The 19,957-nt window shown below is 39.9% G+C and overlaps 1 protein-coding gene across 1 annotated transcript; it reads left to right on the top strand.

The window, feature by feature from the left end:
- The first annotated feature begins 2,462 nt into the window (after positions 1 to 2,462).
- Positions 2,463 to 15,048, top strand: LOC128381524 (ubiquitin carboxyl-terminal hydrolase 31-like). Its single transcript, XM_053341550.1, has 16 exons — positions 2,463 to 3,625; positions 7,535 to 7,672; positions 7,835 to 7,923; positions 8,279 to 8,371; positions 8,642 to 8,777; positions 9,166 to 9,316; positions 9,519 to 9,699; positions 9,785 to 9,896; positions 10,299 to 10,393; positions 10,840 to 10,917; positions 11,083 to 11,212; positions 11,535 to 11,654; positions 12,664 to 12,889; positions 12,986 to 13,144; positions 13,247 to 13,399; positions 13,505 to 15,048. Exons 1-16 carry the CDS (start codon positions 3,086 to 3,088, stop codon positions 15,046 to 15,048), a joined length of 3,945 nt encoding a protein of 1,314 aa, XP_053197525.1. The 5' UTR covers positions 2,463 to 3,085.
- The last annotated feature ends 4,909 nt before the right edge of the window (positions 15,049 to 19,957 follow it).

Below are 19,957 nucleotides of genomic sequence, written 5' to 3'. Positions count from 1 at the left end.
AAAAGAATAGAGTCTGGCTCCCATAGTCCAGGCAATATGCACCTCCTTTAATACTAGCATGTATGTTCCACATGCTATGCCTGCACAGGAGAGATACTATTAGCTTTTCCTCTGCCCATGTTGAGGAACACAGTACTACGTTAGAGTACTAGTTTAAGTTGGTTTAACATTGATTCTAAGATGCTGTTAAGAAGTAAAATCTTCGTCACATCTTTATATAAGGAAAATGCTGTCCACTGCCTGAAACTTTGTAACTAAATAAAGATAGGATAAATAGGAAAGGGACTTCATGGTGTTCACAAACATATTTTTTCCAGTTCACTGACGTACCAGAGGTCACTGGTGTATGTACATGTGTTCCAGAGTGTGGAGGTTACCTGACTGGTCCTGCAGGTTCCTTACCCCAGGTCATGATGAATATGATCAGCAGCTCAGCTGTGCCTGGGTGATCCGCACTGACCCAAACAAGGTACGGTTTAGTCTCTCTTAAGTGAAAGAGTCCTTTTTTCTTCCTGTCATTGCATGACAAAATGGTAAATCAACCATACTTATATAGCCCTTTTCTGGTCTTTTGACCACTGAAAGCACTTTTACACTATAGGTCACATACACCCATTCATAACACTGATGGCAGGCTGCCAACCTGCTCATCAGGAGGAATTAAACAGTCACTCTCACATTCATACACCGTTGGCACAGCCATTGGAAGCAATCTGGAGCTAAGTATCTGGACCAAGGACACATCGACATGTGGACTGGAAGAGCCCGGAATAGAACCACGATCTGCTATACCTCCTGGGCCACAGCTGCCCCGATATACTTGTCTCAGTCATTTAATTCTGGAAAGGTAATGTCCAGGTGGATTACTTGAGCTTCTCAGCTAACAAAATACCCTTTTGTAGAGGTTCTCTAAACTTCCCTCAGTGTTTCTGTGTAGGTTTCATAGTTAAGTAAAGTTTTTATACATGAATAATGATAGGTAGGCTATTGGTGGGATCACATTACTTTTCCCAGAAACACAGCACTGGAAGCACTACATCTGATTTCATATTACACATGATGGCCAGTTGAACACTATTTCAAATAATTTGAATTGAATTAAATTAAATTGTATTTATATAGCGCCAAATCACAACAGAGGTTATGTCAAGGTGCTTTTCATGTCTGGATTGTACTCTTTAATTTAAAGAAATCCACCATTCCCCAAAGAGCAGCAGCAGCAAAGAAAAACTCCCCCTTAACAGGAAGAATCCTCAAGCAAACCAGGCCAGTTGCATTGAGAGAGAGAGAGAGTATGCCCAGTAAATTTATCAGCCTAGGAGTCTTGCTTTAGGGGTGACAGTGGCTCAGGAGGTAGATCATACTCGCTTTTTAGTTCTGGTTTTGGGAATTACAAATGACAAATTATGGTTTTGGAAATCACAAATAATAAATTCTGGTTTGGAATTGACCAACTTCTTAGGAAATGATCTGTCTCTTAGGCTGCTGGACCGCAAAATCGTGTGTGCTTAAGTGTGGGGGTAGGTAGTGCACAGTTTAGTTTGTATTAGATCTTGTTGTCTGAAAACTGCTGCTTGTTGCTGAAAAGGAGTTGCTGAGTGTGTTGAGACCAATATGAATTGCAGAAAGTACATGAACAGTGAAATATTGATAATAACATGTATTGTAAAAAGCATTTCTGGTTGAAGTTCAATCAATTGAAATAATGACTGATATGGTAGGCCTACAGTACTGATGTTTATTTTGTTATTTATTTATTTATTCTCTATTTTGTTGGTGTTCATTTCTAGAAATGCTTAACAATGTTAAAAATACATAAAAAATATAATATATAATAAAATACATCTATACATAGGCTATATCAGTGCAAAATCAGAGAACAATCCACACAGAGGTCTGTTTTCATTCCAGTTCAAAAATTCATTATATCGGCCATTCATTACATTGGTGAATTTTTCCCTTCTAAAATCGGTATCAGTTTCAAAAATCCCATATCGGTCGGGCTCTAATATTCATTTACGCGAACGCTACATTGCTATCCTCTTTCTGTCTCTTGCTCATTGTTTGTAATGTTGGTATGAGGACATAAACAACTATAAGTGACAAACAGCAGAGTTCTCCGTCAGAAAGGGGGATGGAGCATCATCCAGCATCACATGCCTCTGTACCTGCTCTCCTCCAACATGGACCAGTGTTTGTCCCTGACGTCAGCCGTTACCGCCCTGCCTGCAGTATCGGTGCCTACTGATGAGGATGGAGACGGGAGACGAGGCCTTGCCATGAATCCCATCCGGAGGAGGAATTAAAGCACACAAAGACAGAGACAAGTATCCTAAAAAAAGGAAAAACTTTCGGATGGGGACACCCAAACGTCCACCGTTCACATCTGGTACGGGAAGAGATGCTCATCAGTGGTCGAACGGGGGGGAACGGCGGGCTGTGCAGCTCCGGCCGGGGGCTTCCTCACTTTGGCAGAGCTCCTACCAGCACGCCCGCTGTGGAGGCGATTTAGTGAAGGCATCCTCTGGGTAAATATCACCCACCCAGTTTCCAACAGCTTTGCACCGGATTGACGAGCAGAGGTGAAGGAATACCTTTTAAAAGGGTGGAGCTGCGGTTTCTTTAATAAATGATGAGGAATTGAGCTTAAATGTAAAAGGGTAATTTGGTGTTTATGTCTCACATACATTGTGTCCGCTGATAGTCTCACCCAGCGCCTTGTTTTTGTGTCTAAACAATGACACAGGTGATGTTATGTCACCGGACCGACCGGCTGCTGGCTGGTGCGGGACTACCCCAGGCGTTCATGTAAAGCGCCCTGATGGTGGCTCTCCATGGAGGCTGTTTATGCAATCCGACGCAGTGTTGCAAGTGGGCTGACTGTCGTTTGATGTTACTCTGCTGTCTCAATATGATACGATCCCCAGAACCGTCAGGCCTGGATGTTTCTGTGAAATATGCCTAAAACATCAGAAAGTGAGGGAGCTGTCCCTGAGCGGGGATGACAGTGTCGAGGCTCTAAACAGGAGGGCCAACTCTGGATTTTAAGGCGTAAAAAGCAGCGGGGAAAGCCACCGGACTGACCATGTCGAAAGTTGTGAGTAACAAGGAGAAGAAATCCTTCAGCAAAAAGCTGTTCCGGAGGAGCTCGGTGCGCTCCGTGGGGAGCTTTATGAACAGAGTTCTACGGACTCTCTCCACTCTGTCTCATTTCGGCACCGACGAGCAGGCCGCCGAGGATGAGAAGGACGATGCAGCTTTGATCCCGACTACCACCGGAGGGTCAGTCCCGTCCGACGACAGCGACTGCGGGGGTTTCCCGTTCGGGGACAAGGTGCCGGGTGTTGCCGGGCTCAAGAACCATGGCAACACCTGCTTCATGAACGCTATATTGCAGTGCCTGAGCAACACGGAGCTGTTCGCTGAGTACCTGGCTCTGGAGCAGTTTAAAGGAGGAGGAGAGACCAGCAGTAACAGCGACAAGGCCAAGTCTAACGGGGTGCTGGTGCAGAAGAAGGGGAGCCAGCAGCCGCAGGAGGCAGGGGAGGTGACAGAGCAGCTGTCCGGTCTGGTTCGGGCGCTCTGGACCTTTGAGTACACGCCTCAGCACAGCAGAGATTTCAAGGTATGTTGTGGGTCATATAGGGGTCTCAACTTTGCGTTTTAATGATTTAAATGTTCATAATTAACCTCAGAACTACCCACAAGACACTGAGGCACATGATGGTAGGCTGCAGATATTCCAAATCCTGTCGAATACCTTCATAGACTAAAGATTAAAGTTTCCAGAGATACCTCCAATGTCCCCCAAATATTTAATAAACACGAGGGAAATGTTACCACCTTCACACGTTTAATGCTTTGATAGGCTATATTATAGGCTATGTATAGTTATTGGTTGCTATTTGCTGCTTTCTTCCCTGTTGGAGGGAAATGTTAAGCCATCTTTTCACTTGGTTTATGTGAGCATTCAAAATTGTGGCAATGAGAAGTTATTACTTTGAACAGAAACTTTTGAGGGTAGATACAAATAAGTACATTGCACCTTAGCCCCTGTTTGTGCAACTCATATGATCCCATTACTGATAAGAAGATTTGTAACCATTAGCTGATTAATCAATTAGTCAATTGACTGAAAAATAATCAGTATGTTATTTTCAAAATCGAATAATTGTGTGGAGGGTTTTTTTTGTGTGTGGCCATTTTTAAAGGAAAAATGCTGTCAAACATTTGTTGGTTGCATCTTCAGGTGATGATTTGAAGCATTTCAATGTCATAGTTAACTGGATATCTTTGGATTTTAGACTACTGATCAGAAAAAACAAGACATTTAAAGACATTAGCTTGGGATCTAAGAAGTTATAACAGGTAGTGCCCAACAGAAACTGGATTTTTGGGGCTGAACAAAAATTTTTTGGGAGGAACAAAATTCTGATATCAACATATCTGCCGATAATCTTAATGACTATACATTAAAACACATTTTTGCAATGATCTCTCAATTGTGGTTATCAAACACTTGTGACATATATCTAATGGAGGCATAATGTTTTACAGCTTAACAATATACTTTATTGTATAAAATGACATCAGTGCTCTGAAACAATAAACTTTACTAGGAACTTGATAATGATAAACTATTAGAAATTAAAAAACACAGAACAAAAAAAACATTTTTACGTACATATTAAACTTGAATTAAGAAAGAGGATCAAATATACATAAAATACTGCCTATTTAACTTTTAACTAAAAAAAATACATTGGCGCATATAAACATGCTGTTCCAATATGTCTGTGATTGGCCGATAATATCAGCTGACCAATATATCGGTCAGTCTCTAATGGCGGCCATGTTTCACTATTGTTCTGATTTTACAGATGAAATGATGAATTGATTGATTGAGAAAATAGGAAGTGATCATTAGTTGCAGCTCAAATGATGAGACAAGATGAACACATGGTGCTAGTAGTAGCGATAATGTACACTGACATACAACATCACATCCAGATGCTTTCTTTCATTCTTTAGTTCAAAATTATGACTGAGTTCATTTAACATTGTGAATATACCTCATTCATCAGAATAATTGCAGGCAGGGTCAGATGTAGTGATTATTCACTGGCCTGAATGACAACAAACCTCTGGACTTACACAGCATCAGTGTTTGGTCAATTCTCTGAGAAAAATATTGGTTCTACATTTTAGATGTAAACGTGTTTGTCTTGATGTATTTGGTCAAGAATCAGATTCTGTACCAGAGCCGCCAGAACTCACAGTTATTGAGTTTGTGTAATATTTGCCTTTATTATTAGCCCTTTTATAATAGACTAGAATCTAATGAAACCAGCAAAGTCAGTGTTTGTGACAAAACCTTTTTTCTTTAAAAGGCTGTTTAATGCTGGTCAGCTGAGTGTTGAGTGCTAAAGCTGAACTGTAATTACACATCGGTTTTTTGTACTTCCTCTTGTCTTCCACTGTTGATTTGTCTGTCCCACACTTTTCTGCTTTTGTTCCAGCTCTTTTTTGTGTTTTCATCCTTTCACCTCATAAAGCTGTTTCCCAGCAATGAATGTTATGCCTGTCACAATCACAAAGGCTTGTTCTTTATGCAAACCAGGGGCACTTTTTTTTGTCTGTTTCTGTCTGATAATGTGTTTTCTTCTTAAGTTCAAAATACATAGAGAGGAGTTGAATTGAAGGTGGCCATTCAAAATATTGCTTATTCTTGACAGTGTTACTATTTCTGTCTATTTTTTTCTTCTTTGGTTGCCAGCCAGAATACAAAATGTCTGATTGGATATAGATTATTCTCTTCAGGGAGACTTTGAATATGTTTGACTGGGTAGAGAGATGAAGTACAGCTACAGGATTTCTGTTACTTTGCTAAAGAATCTTTGTTAAATTAAGTATATAATGTGTCAACAATGAATTCTGATATGATCCAGAAACTCATTGTTCTTCTTAGTGCTTTTTCTCATGCTCATCTAAATGAACGGTGTTAGATCCAGTAATATAATTCCTTACATGTTTGGAGAGGCATATAATAGTTATGTAAACGACTTTTTCTTTTAATATCCTAAAAAAAATACTTTGGGTGGATTTTGCTCTCAAACTCATATGTCACAACCTTGAATGCAGCTAATTGAGCTATAGTGTAGCATCCTAATTTGGTGGTTAGTGTACATTACAGCTGAGCTAAAACTGAGAGCACTTAAAGATCATTAGGAGGACATCCGTAATAACAACACAGGGGAGTTATCCGCTGTGTCTCAGAAGCCATTTTCTCTCAGCAGCAATTGGTTTGAAGTTGATGGTGTTGTACACCATCCAAACTGCCTACACAAACTCTCAAGGATGATTAGGAGAGACCTTAAGAGTGATACTTAATTTGATAAGATGATTGATGGTAAAACAAATCTGACAAATGGTGGTAGCCTGTGAACGACATGAGGCAACTGAAATCAATGGCTGATACATTTATTAGACTTTATACAGATTAGGTCTGACATGTCTGTTTATTTTAGATATTTAGTGATCAAATTCAAGCACTGCTTTGTGATATTGATCTTTTCACCTGTTTCAATTTAAAATATAGTGGACACGGGTTCAAATGAGCCATACCTTGTGGTAAATAATGTAATATATAAATATACATATATAAATGGTGATAAATAGTGTTCACTGGCAAATCCTTTTTCCTGTGGTTTTATTGTGGTAATGATGAGCCAAAATGCCATTTAAAAATGTTTTAATTATGTATTTCCAAGAACCTTTAATGAGTGCTAGCACTGATTTTGCACATGAAGATCACGAGGAGCATGACTTAGCCTGTGAATACAGTTGTATAATATCAGAAGGAGCATTGTTGAAACTGTTAATATATGAGTGAATGTTTGCACTATGGCATTTATTATTTGCATTGCATTTATTGAAAGCATCACTGAAATGCTTTGTCACTTATCATTTTTATACAAAGCATCAAACACATTTTAGACACATACAGCATAGTAAGGCCAACTTCAGATCTACTTTCATGAACGGATCTTTACTTAAAGACAAACTCTGTGGTGAAGTCACAGATGAGAGGCAAGCTCTTTGTTTACACCACCTTTTGCACAAAATGGCGAGACAGGCTTGGTAATGGCTTCAAAACGAGGAAGGATGTCTCATGGGGCAGGCTGGGAAAGTGCTTGGTCCCTTCATATCTTTGACCTTGCGTGGTATTTGATAGCCAATGAGTGGAGGTGACTTTAATAGCTGCCAGCCTGTGTGGCTCTGTAGATGGTTGTGATCACCAATAGCTAATTGTCAATGAGGTTAGGCTGTCGATTTTCAGCCTGTGTCCTGGTTTTAAAAAGCCTCTCCGTGCCTGTGTTCCACCATCACCCGCACCTCTGTTGACCTTTAGGATTGTGCTGATCATCATGTTGGTCAAACTTAATGAATATTTTATGACAAGGCATGGGTTAAAAGACAGAAAGGGTACTCATTACACTCCAAATCCCCTCCTGTTTTTTCTTATCTGCTGCAGAATGTGGTGTCAAAGAGCGCCCTTCAGTTCAAGGGTAACTCCCAGCACGATGCCCAGGAATTTCTCCTCTGGTTGCTGGATAGAGTTCATGAAGACCTCAACAACATCATCCACCCTGAGAGCAGACCTCCAAGGAAGGTAAATAGCTCCACAGTTGGACTCTACAAATAGTATAGACAGTATATATTTAGATATATACTACAGGATGTTGTCTCTTTAGCACAACCTGCTGTAATTTCACATGCATTATCTTGTGCTTCCTTGCCAAATAATTGCACTGTCCCTCTCTTATTTTTCCAGCCTCCAGTAGAAGATGAAAATCCGCCTGAAGGATCTCCACAACCAGCACCTGGCTCTTTTGTACAAGAACTGTTTCAGGCACAATACAGGTGAAATATTCAATCTCAGCCCAAGTTTTCAAGAGGTTTTACTATATCATTGTTTCATTCATAGATATCCACTGATGCTGCCGTTGAATTTCAGGTTCATAACCAATGTAAATACTGATTGATATGTTAATATTAACTAGCTGCAAAACATAAGCCCACAACATCCCATATCTCATATGTCAATGTGTTAAACATAGCTGTTTGTTATACTTTACACATAAAAGACTTCTTCTCTTCCTCTCATCTAACTCTAGGCTAAAAAGCAAAGAGGCATGTTCCGAAAATGTCTACTATACCTTTAAAATGATACACTGTTCTATTTGCATTACATTATTCTCATTATGTCTCTGTGTAGGTCCTCTCTGACCTGCCCTCACTGCCAGAAACAGAGCAACACTTTTGATCCTTTCCTCTGCATCTCACTGCCAATCCCTGTACCTCACACACGGTAAGGTCACTCTGCATCTAGTTTATGAGTAAGACAATATCTGTCAGACAAAAAAATGTGTCCTGTGTCCACAAATGAGAGCAAGACAAAATCTGGTCTCATTTTATCATTGAAGCCAGCATTAAAAAGATTATCAAAGCCAGCATAGACAAACAACATGAAAGATCTGACAGGAGAATGCTAAAATTAGAAGATGCTGTCTATCTTTGAAACTTAACTCCAGCCATGGTTATGAAACAGCCAATTAATCTCGCTCCATCTGTGTTGCAGGCCCTTGTATGTGACAGTGGTGTACCAAGGAAAGTGCTCCCACTGTATGAGAGTCGGGGTGGCGGTGCCTCTCTCTGGCACTGTGTCCAGGCTGAGACAGGCTGTGGCCCAAGAGACCAAAATCCCTGCTCAACAGGTGCTGCCTCATTTGAAATGTTACTCCTTGAGGACACTAATGTGTCAGAATTAAGAGATTAAACTTAGTGTGTGCTACTTTGAGGAAACTGGATGGAGAAGGAGTGTTTTCAGTGGGCCATGAGATAATTTGCTGGTTAAGTTTGTGTTTGCTACTGTATGTCTCATAGAAGATAAAGATTATCTAGATTGATTTGAGCTGAATTTGATCATCAGTGCTATATGGATATGTACAAGCATCACTGTATTTCAGAATCTAAAGCCTCTCTGTTATGTGTTTTTGTTACAACCTGGTAGATACGTTGGAAAATCTTTGTCATTTTGATCAAATGAATTAGTCTAAACACCACCCACACTCTTCTTTTTGTTCCCTTTACTGTTCTGCTCAGATTGTCCTCACTGAAATGTACTATGATGGCTTTCATCGCTCCTTCTGTGATGATGATGACGACCTTGAGATCATTCAGGAGAGCGACTCCATCTTTGCCTTTGAGACACCTGAGCTATTCAGACCAGAGCAGATCCGCTCAAAGCGAGGCGGTACAACATCCTGTTTATTGCCCGGAAATGTGTTTAGCTCTTTGTCTTATTATACAAGTAGGAGTATAAATTAGATTAGAAATGGACTTATATTGGAGAGATGTTCTACTACACATACTGACCAGCATGTTGGATTGATTTTTGAAGAAGCTTACATGATAGTAAAAACTTAATGCGAATAACTTTTTCTGCTTTGTTACAGGGAGCCCACATGCAAATCTCAACCAGAACAACTTGAAGTATGGCACAGATAATAACAGGATATCTACACAAATACAAGAGCCTACAACCCCACCTCAGAGTCCCAATAAAAATAGTGGGCAGGCTGAGAAGATTGTCCTGTTGGTGTGTAACAGAGCCTGTGCGGGACAGCAAGGACGCAGGTGCTTCTAATGAGGACCAATGTTTTCAGATTTGTATCACCATACCCAAGAAAACCTTAAAACTATTTTTATGTTTTTCCTGCAGGTTTGGTAATCCATTTATACTCTATTTGGAGCGTACAGTGACATGGGACGTACTTCAGAAAGAGATTCTGGAGAAGATGCAGCATCTTTTACGCCCTGGAGTCTTAGTGCAGGTACATAACATACTGTAACAGTCTTCATACACATCCACACAGACAGCTGAATGTTGGAAAAGGACTGAACAGACACATTTCCAGCTCTATATTTATATTCTGGGGATTTTTTGGTGTATCTTTGCATGATTGACAGTTCAAAATACTTATTTTCCCTTCTACTGGCCCTTTATGCAGACTCTGTAGTTCAGCCTCTGTCCAGACCATTTAAAACAGGCTGAAGTCTGGGTCATTTTTACAAACATCCACCTCAAGTTTTGGAACTTTCACTGTGTATAACATAGACATCCAACATTGTAACAGTTTATAAATTACACAAAAAAGGCATTTTATGTCCCCTCTAAAGTAATTGTTTGATAATGTTGTTGTGTTTTATAATGTCTCATCCTTGATGGCCTGTAGGTGGGACCCTTCACTTTGCGTGTGGTAGGAGTGGTTGGAATCACTTATCTCTTACCTCAGGAGGAGCAGCCGCTCTGCCATCCCTCTGTGGAGAGGTAATGTCCCTTATCACCACCAGGTGGAAGTGTTGCCTTACTTGAACAGCCACTATAGAAATCTTGCAGTCCACTTGAAGTTGATTGAAGAGCTACAGAATGTAAGCCGACTCTTCAGTGGTACTGATGTTAAAATATCTCTTGAGGTATATAATAGCTTGTCTGGTTTTTATAGATTTTCTTTTAAGGGGGTGCTGACCTTTGTGATTATTACACAGATGTACAAAAATATATATATAAAAATATGTTGCTCTGCTTTTCCTTTTCTGTCTGCAGATATGTATTTTTGCACTCATTCTAGTGACTGAAATGAAGTGTATGAAATGAAGTGTTGAAATTGAAACTGCATCTAGTTGTACAATCATAATTCTGCATAAATGATGTCAGCTAAATGCCCAAAATAGAAAATATAATGTGGTTTCCTCTTCTGATCTCTTTTTGAATAGGGCCTACAAGTCTTGCGGTCCTGGAGGGCCACCTCATGTAAAAATTGTAGTCGAATGGGACAAGGAGACGAAAGACTAGTAAGTGAGATCTGACAAGGGCTGAATCTCAAATCACACATATTTCATTAAGTTCAGGGCAGATGTGTGATGTGTTATTTCTCCCCTGAGAACTTTACAAAAATACATACTGTAACTGTCTTTTGAAGTTCTGTTTGATCCCGCTGTGCTATGTTACACCTGCAGTCTGTTCAAAAGAACTGAGGATGAATACATCCCAGATGCTGAGAGTGTGCGTCAAGTAAAGGAGCAGCACCTGCAGCCTCAGACCTGCTCACTTGCCCAGTGCTTTCAACTCTACACCAAAGAGGAACAGGTAGGCTGGAACATCATGTATCACATGTGCTGCAGTAGTGTAGTGGTGAGAATATCACTGATACTGAGTTCAGACAGTATGCAAGTTCAAGCATTTTATTTTTTAAATGTACAAAATAATTTGATGTCCAGTAGATGGCAGCACAATTAAGTTTTTCTACATGTTTTTATATGATTTATTGTTTTAGAATTTGTTTTAAATGGCATCAGTTGATTTGGTTTGCAATACCAATCATAAAAACAACTAAATAAAGCATAAAAATGAGTTGGAGTTGAGTTTTGTCTTTACTAACTAAAGTTTCTTGCTTCCAAAATGATTTCAGCTTGCTCCTGATGATGCCTGGCGATGTCCACACTGTAAGCAGCTTCAGCAGGGCAGCATCAAGCTCAGTCTGTGGACCCTGCCAGATATCCTCATACTACACCTGAAACGCTTTAGACAGGTACTGATGAAGTCTCAATTAAGTCTAAAAGTAACCAAAACCATGAGAGATCTTTTTATATTACCATGTAGGAAATGCTCATGAAAAAACGTATTAGCGTGAATACTGTGAACTTGTATTTGTAAAATAAATTATCTTTCAGGCGTGGCTCAACATAAGTGCCCACCCAGCTGGCAAATGCAGGTAGAATTCTGCAGTGATGTGCAACACAGTCACTCTTACTGGCCACTTTGGCGTGTGGCATTCTGTGTTGTAAACTCTTTTGTCATAAACTGGAGCAGCACTGCAGATCGATCCGAGGAAAACTGCTGTCAGCTCAACTCCCAGCGAGCATTGCTTTTCCTACAGTCACTTAGAAGGCTGATAAATATCCCCCCACACTCTTGCCTGCTGCAGCTATGAGAGTGTGGCCAGGCCACTCACGCACACACACACACACACACACACACACACACACACACACACACACACACACGCACACACACACATTCACACGCACACACATTCACACGCACACACACACACACACACACACACACACACACACAGAACTGCTGCTGCATCAACACACAGTTCACATTGAATTGATTAGATAAAAATAAGTCCCTGAAGTCTGCAGTAGAGATTTCTTCTACTTTATTATTTACTGTTATTGTTCATAAATATTTATATTATTATTATATTATTTTTTCTCTTGCATGGTTTATTCAGTCAAGTTTATATCTTTTAAATTGATCTTCTACATCAATGCACCCCTTTTATGATGTGCAATAAGAAATTACTTTTTATGTCTTAATCGGCTGTATGTTTTCATACAACGGGAGCTTTTGTAAATCTAGTTCTTCAAATAAATTGTAGGACACTTTAGTCAGCTTTAGCAAATAAAATGTAATATCTCAACAATAAAAATGTAACTAGTAAAAAGTGGGTGAGTAGCTTGACTCTTTGGAAAAATCATTAGCTATAGTGGCTGGTGAGCAAAGAAATTAATATGAAGCTCTGTTTTCAGGATGGGGATCGACGGATGAAGATGCAGAACATGGTGAAATTCCCCCTGACAGGCATGGACATGGCTCCACATATGGTAAAGAGAAGCCAGAGCAGTTGGAGTCTACCCTCCCACTGGTCACCATGGAGACGGCCTTACGGTATGGGCCGTGATCCCGAGGACTACCTTTATGACCTGTATGCAGTGTGTAACCATCATGGGACCATGCAGGGAGGACATTACACAGGTAACAGATCAGCAGCATCCATAGCATAAGTGACACATGTCCCAGTTGATTTGTGGTAACTGGTTTTGTTATATTTTATTGCTCTCTGTCTTGTAGCTCAGTGTAAGAACTCCATTGATGGACAGTGGTATTGCTTTGATGATAGCGATGTTCAACCTATTTCTGAAGATGAGGTCTGCAAGCAGACTGCTTACATCTTGTTTTATCAAAGACGTGCCACAATTCCATCTTGGTCTGCCAACAGTTCTGTGGGAGGTAATTAATACTCATATTCACTCTCTTACATACTCTACATGTTTGAGACTTCCATATGAAATATATTTCACATTTTTAACCACTGTCTGTTTGGTACGTTAGGATCCACCAGTTCTTCTTTGTGTGAGCACTGGATTAGCCGGCTGATGGGTAGCCGTCCACCTAGCCAAGCCTCATCTGGTTCCTCCAGACGCACCTCACTGGCCTCCCTCTCTGAGTCTGCTGAGTTTGCTGGTGAACGCAGCGAAGACGATGGTGAGAGACACTTAATTCCTGAACTTATTTCATTGCTTCTAAGATGACACACATGAAACTTTTCTTGGTGAATATATTATCAATGTGTATCTTTCTACAATGCAGGCTTATCAAGCCGTCCAGCAGTGAGAGGCATGCAAAGACAGACATTCTCTTCAAGATCTTCCATTGCCAGCCCACTAGTGCTTGGTGAGAACGGCACTAAACCATCCTGGTCCCACTCCGCCAAGCTCCAACTCCGATCCAACTCTCCATCACGCTTCTCCCTGGAATCCCACTCCTCCTCCCCGACCCTCGAAAGGATAGGGGAGGTGGTTGATAGCAAGCTGTCAACCTCCTGCTTCAGTGGGTCACCTAAGCCAGAAAGATTTTCAGGGGGCAAGTCATCTCTTGCAGCTTTGGATAGTAATCCAGGCAGTAAGAGGCTGATAGAGCAGGTTCACTCCAAGGCTGTGGCACAGGCAGAGCAGAGGAGCTCCTCCCAGGCTGGGGATAACAACAATATAGTTGCTGCTGCTGAACAAATCAGTCCTCGACATGGGGCGACTGCAAAGGAACCAAAACAAAAAAATGGTGCTCCAGATAGCGCTCCTGTCAAAAGGACCTCAGCAAAGACTGGGTTGGAGAGTGAAAGGAGTCCTAAGAAGCGACATGCCACCTCCTCAACGTCGTCTAGTTCCCTGTCTCCTGCATCCCCAGCCATTGACAAGTCACCATCTCGAACGCAGACCAAGGGTTCAGCAGCAGCATCAAACCCCAAGGATAAAAGTGATGGACCACCTAAAGCTGTTAAGGCTGGTTCCTCAAGAACAGCAACCCCCTCCAGGAAAGGGTCATCCCAAACCCAGGAGGTCTTACATCCTGACTCTGCACAACAGAGGAAGAGTGGTTCTCCAGGATTACAAAGTTCACACCCTCAAAGGAGGACATCACCCAGAAGTGGAGGCGAGAAAAGCTCTGCCCCAGGTAGGACTAAAGTAGCAGACAGGAGTACAAGTCGTGAATCCTCACGGACCAATATGGTCTCAGAAAAAAAGGTTAACCATGGAGGTCCTTCCTCCAGGTCGAGTGCTGGTAGTAAAGCAGAGGTCAGGCCTGGCCGTGCTGCGGAGAACAGGGTGGCAGGACGAAGTTCAAGCAGTAGCTCTTCAATGACTAGTCTACGATCCTCGAGTGTGGGTGTTTCATCTGTAAGTGCAGCCCAGCCATCAAAGGGACCTCGAAGAAACAGTAAGACAGAGGACAAAGGTTTGTCCTTCTTCAAAACTGCTCTGAGGCCCAAAGAGACACGCAAGTCGACTGATGGTGGGAAAGCAGGGGCAGCGGAAGCTAAGGGAAGTCCGGAGGATGTTGGTGGGGATGCAGCAAAAGAGGGAATCACACATGGGGCAAGCAAGAAAGCCCAGAATGCGGCTTCAGAGGCCCAGACAAATGTGAGCACAGCCAAAGAAAAGGAGTCCTCTAAGGTGTCCAATGCAGCTAAGCATTCACTGCTGCCCTCCACAAAATCCAAGCTTTCTGGAGCAGAAACAAGCAACCAGTCATCTGCCAATGCAAAAGAACCTTCAAAGAAAGAGCCTGCTAAAAAGACAATGCAGTCCAGAAAAATCCCTATCGGCTCCACACAAACTAGCCAGAGGTCGAAGTAAAATTCTTTCAAGGGCCCAGTAACAATCTTTCTAGTGCAGCTCTGAGGTGTCTAGACTGAGTGTCTGACATACATCTTAAAAGCACCTGTAGCTTTTCAGTGGTTACTGAATACCAGCTGCCATACTGGACACTTACTGTCCACCTTGTTAAATAGTTATTTAGGAATGGATTTTAACAAAGCACTTTGTATGGAATGGTTTGATTTTGAGGAATATTATACTGTATTATAAATAAGCATGGGCTGCACATGTATTGAATTATTGCCTTGTTCTGTCTGTAGCATAGTTGGGAGAAGTACATCTCAATAGGAGGTGGAAATAAAAGTGACTTTGCACAAGATGGAAAGCAGATTTCATGGCAGAATTAAACCTTTTGAGATACATGACATCAAACATGGACTACTCAGTCACCAAAGGAAGTTTACTGGCAATTTTTAACATGCTGATGCAGTGATTTATTTCCAAAAATCTTTATGTATAAGCTCTCTGTCAATATTGAGAGCCATATGTCAACAACAAACATCAGTGCCTCAGATAATCATAGTTAAGTATTTAATCGAAATTGTATAACTGCAGGTGTTGGTAAATTTATAATTCAATTTTAATATTTGTTAAGCACTGAAAATGTAATTTCAAGTAAAACACGATTAAGCCTATTTAACCCGAACCGCTGTTTACATATGCTCCTTGATGTAGTAATTGTGCAACAGCCTTTAAGAAGTATTTTTGTGCAGCCAAAATTAGATCGTCATCGAGAGGCAGAGGAGAAGTGCAGGAAAGAAGCATGTGTTGTTGGTGTTAAATGTCTGGAGACCTTGGTTTGTATAATGGTTCTTAAATGTTTTGTGTTTCTTTACCAATAATAACCTGTTACCCCTCAGAGAACCCAATCCCCCAAACCTGACCCCTTACCTACTACTGTACCATTTCTGCCCTCCAGCTGCTGATGCCAACACTTAAACTGCGGTGCCCTCATGGGTATCAGCCTCTTCAAACTGCCAGACATCTCCAAACATTCCTCTCAGATGAACACAGGGTTAATGTAAAAAGCCACTACGCACACAGACAGTATATTCCAAGACAGCTGGGATGCCATTGTTGAACACCATACATGTACATAGAGCATTATGGTGTGTTTGGACCCATTCTCTATCTTCATATGTGACATCACAGCTTGCGCACATCTTTAGCTTGCATTACAGAGTAGACCAACACCAAATACACAGACGTAGATTGAATAAAAAGATCACCATTCATGAAGTATACAGTTGTTGCATGATAGATCGCTTACGCATGCACTTAACTATGCAAGCAAATTCTTGCTAATGCCCATTCTATGTAGAAGTGCTACTCTTGGATGTGTATATATTTCTAATTGTATATTTTTCCAAATGCCAGCATCAGAGAGCATGTTAAAGGCATTCTTTATTAAAGCTTTGTTTGCACATTTCTTCAAAGTAATATACATTTTGTATGGATGATAAGTATTGCTCATTCACCCTCTCCAAGTAAATTAACTCACATGCAAATGATATCTGTATTGTATTCATTTGTCTCACGCTTTTTCCTCATGATTCCAAGCAATCTTTTACTTTGGGAACAAAATATTGCTGCATTTTACAAGTTTGTGCCATGACTTTCATTTATCTGCTTTGAAAATGCAAAGTTTAAAAAAAAAGATGTGTTTTTAACATTGAAGGCTGAGGAATTAAAATTACACCAGTCCAGAGAGAGAAGTGTTTCATATTGGACTGTTTTCTAGCGCTACAGATTTACCTGTTGACAAATTCAGCTTGGGCCGTTCAAGAAAATATGCTGAAATAACCACTTTTTTTCCCCCTGAAGATCCAAAAAAAGTGTTCATGTGCAATATAATCTCTAAAATTTGACACTGTGTTGATGTCAATTGTATGTCTCAAAAAACCTACAACAAACCCATATTGTTGTTGGTTGACAATACCTTTAATAATTTTTTAAGTATTAATGCTCACCTAGATGAGACTTTTTATCACTGTTATAGACTGCACTGGAAGGTATCAATATTTTTTAAACAGGAGTCTGAACTCAAATTCTGAAATGACAGCAAATTATAATCATATAGAATTATATAGAATTATAAATTAATTGAATGCCAGTGTCAGAATCAAGGAGCAGCGTTCATAAATAGATCATAAATAGCTCCTTGATTGCATAATAACGCAAGATATTCTCCTCAGTGCCTGGTGGCTACAGTGTGTTCATACTGTGGTATAACACCCAACACATGCAGTATATAAACATTGCAGTTGCTCTGAAATGGAGTCATGTCCACAATAGTCGTGAGCGACTATAGAAAAGCTTCAAAATCAGCACACAATGTTGATGAAATAAAAAGGATGTACAAATATGTTGACATTTATTTATTTTCACGACTGCATGAGAATAATACTTTTTATTTTTCCATTTTTATTCTGTGATATGATGTAATTTTTATTCTTTTTTTTACATTTATGGTGTTCACCCCTTTGCTGGGACAAAGCATTGTTTGTTGGCATTGATTTAGCAATGCAAGAAGATAAATTATATAATTAAATGACATTTTGAGGAACATATGTAGGTTTGGCTTTTTTGTGTTACTGTACATTTGTAGGGTTTTTTGTTTTTGTTCGTTTTACAACTACTGTGGTGAATTTCTATTTTCATTTCTCATTTCCTCCACTTGGTGGAGCTCAGTGTTTGCCTAAAAATCTCGGTAGATACGGAAATTACAGGTTAGGGAAATAAAGCAAAATCCGATATGAATTTATCCCTGAGAAATGCCCTTCAATTTGAACTTGCAGGATATATAATGCCATCAAATATAATGTGGTCAGTGATGGAGATGTGTTATGTGCTATGTTATTAAACTACACCACCATCATTTTACTTAGAGCAGATTCAATTGTGGTTGTATTACTTTGGCCCTAGACTGGGCATATTAAGAGTTAATGCTGCCACTTTGTCTTTCTATTCTTGTAATTTTGTATAACAGTCATCAGTTTTGGGAATCACATTTTCACCCTCTCACTTCTCACCCCTTGTACAGTCTGAGGAGTGATGAAATTTAAAAACTGCCTGTGGTGTGATTGGGCTGCAACATGCTTCTCTTCACATACAACAGGAAGGACCTATGCTGTATAACTTAAAGGCTATATAATTTACATTTTGTCTCGTATTCTGGTGAAAACATGAGGTTGCTCAATTAATATGCATGTATGAGTGTAATTAGAAAATTCACAGACTGCAACCTGGCACAAGATCATTCTGTAAAGGAGCCAGGCTCTTCTGCTGAAATCAATAATTGTTTGCCAATTGTATCAGCTTCCAAGAGAACATCATTAGTAAGACCTCAGTGGAGGATTCAACAACTTTTATCTGGATTTAACACACAAGCCATGACATTACCCTTCTTGACTCCTAAACATAATGTGGCTGACATGCTGAATTAGTTTACATGTTTTGCTTTTGCTACATTAATGTGCTTTATGCAATCTAATCGTATTGATCAACCCAATCTTGGTATCTCCTGGGGCCAAATAAAATCCTTAATGCGGTCTCCATTTTGAAACATTCTGTCCCTGGATAGAAAAAGACGATGAGCAGGATCTTCACGGTTAGCTTTCACTTTTCTACTGCTTGCTGTTTGGATGGTTCAATGCATTGACTAATGTGGCAAAGAAGACAGATACACACAATATTACATAATATCACAAACACCTCTGTAATATTCTATCTATCTATCTATCTATCTATCTATCTATCTATCTATCTATCTATCCATCTATCCATCTATCCATCTATCCATCTATCTATCTATCTATCTATCTATCTATCTATCTATCCACACACTCATGGACGTGCGCACATTTTTAAGCACGCTTTTGTGCTACGTCATACAGCAATACATATACAACACTCCCCAAACTACTGATACAATACAATAGAATTACTATAGAATTACTACCTCTATAATACAATGCCAACAAAACAAAACATTTTCAATGCACAATATTTATTGCAGGGTTATTGAATTAGAAAGTACATGTCTATGATATTGTCTCCACCACTTACAATATTAATGAATCATTTATCATTTAATCACCTACAACATTAGTGAATCTGTACTCTGTTAACAGGCCTGTACATGAACCATGTACATCCATATCACAGTCAGAAAACCCTGAGGAGTCTGGGACATCTGAAAGCCTTATTAAGCTATTCATTTACATATCACTGTTCCATGTCAATGGAATACACAATAAAGGTGTGAGACAAGCAGACAAGTGGAAAACTTTCAAAAGCAGGTGGTAGCAGCTGAGCTGAATACAGATATGCTAGTATTTATAGATCAGGGAACATTCTGAAGTGCTATTCACTGCCAAAAAATAAATGCCTTTTAAGTAATTTAATAATTCTCAGCATGTCTTTGAACAAATAGAAAATAATCAGTTCACTCACGGACACTGGTTCATTCAAGAATTTTCTCAAGATTATAAATTTAAAATGGCAAAATATGAGGCTATGTAACTTTTGAAAGACAAAATAGCATGTTCATTCTCTTGTGGAAGAAAAGTTGAATTCAAACATTCAAATGCCACCCAGTGTCTTTGTTTTGGAGGTAAAGCCTCCCCTTTTCTGGTTGCCATTATTCCAAAATCCAAATAGTTCAAAACCGTTCCCATTGGACCGAAAACCTGTTAGTCCTAAAGCCTGTTATCCTGAATAAAAGCCCAATGCTCTAAAGGCCAATTACTCCAGAAACACACACTCTCCCTTGATGTGCTTGAAATGGCTTTTGTGCCAAAACCTAACAAGACCTTAACCACATCATTGTCACACCTCAAAACATATAAATATATATAAATATATAGGCTATATATATATTTTTTTT

Source organism: Scomber japonicus, chromosome 20, assembly GCF_027409825.1.
Source record: "Scomber japonicus isolate fScoJap1 chromosome 20, fScoJap1.pri, whole genome shotgun sequence".
NCBI lineage: Eukaryota > Metazoa > Chordata > Actinopteri > Scombriformes > Scombridae > Scomber > Scomber japonicus.
Note: the sequence above shows the minus strand (reverse complement) of the source record. Positions and strands in the feature narration are given on the sequence as shown.

Bases quoted from the DNA above. Each gene is read 5' to 3' on its own strand.
- LOC128381524 (XM_053341550.1), top strand. From the start codon at position 3,086: ATGTCGAAAGTTGTGAGTAACAAGGAGAAGAAATCCTTCAGCAAAAAG. The intron at 3,626-7,534 runs GTATGTTGTGGG...TATCTGCTGCAG, and splicing joins AGCACAGCAGAGATTTCAAG to AATGTGGTGTCAAAGAGCGC. The intron at 13,145-13,246 runs GTAATTAATACT...TTGGTACGTTAG, and splicing joins TGCCAACAGTTCTGTGGGAG to GATCCACCAGTTCTTCTTTG.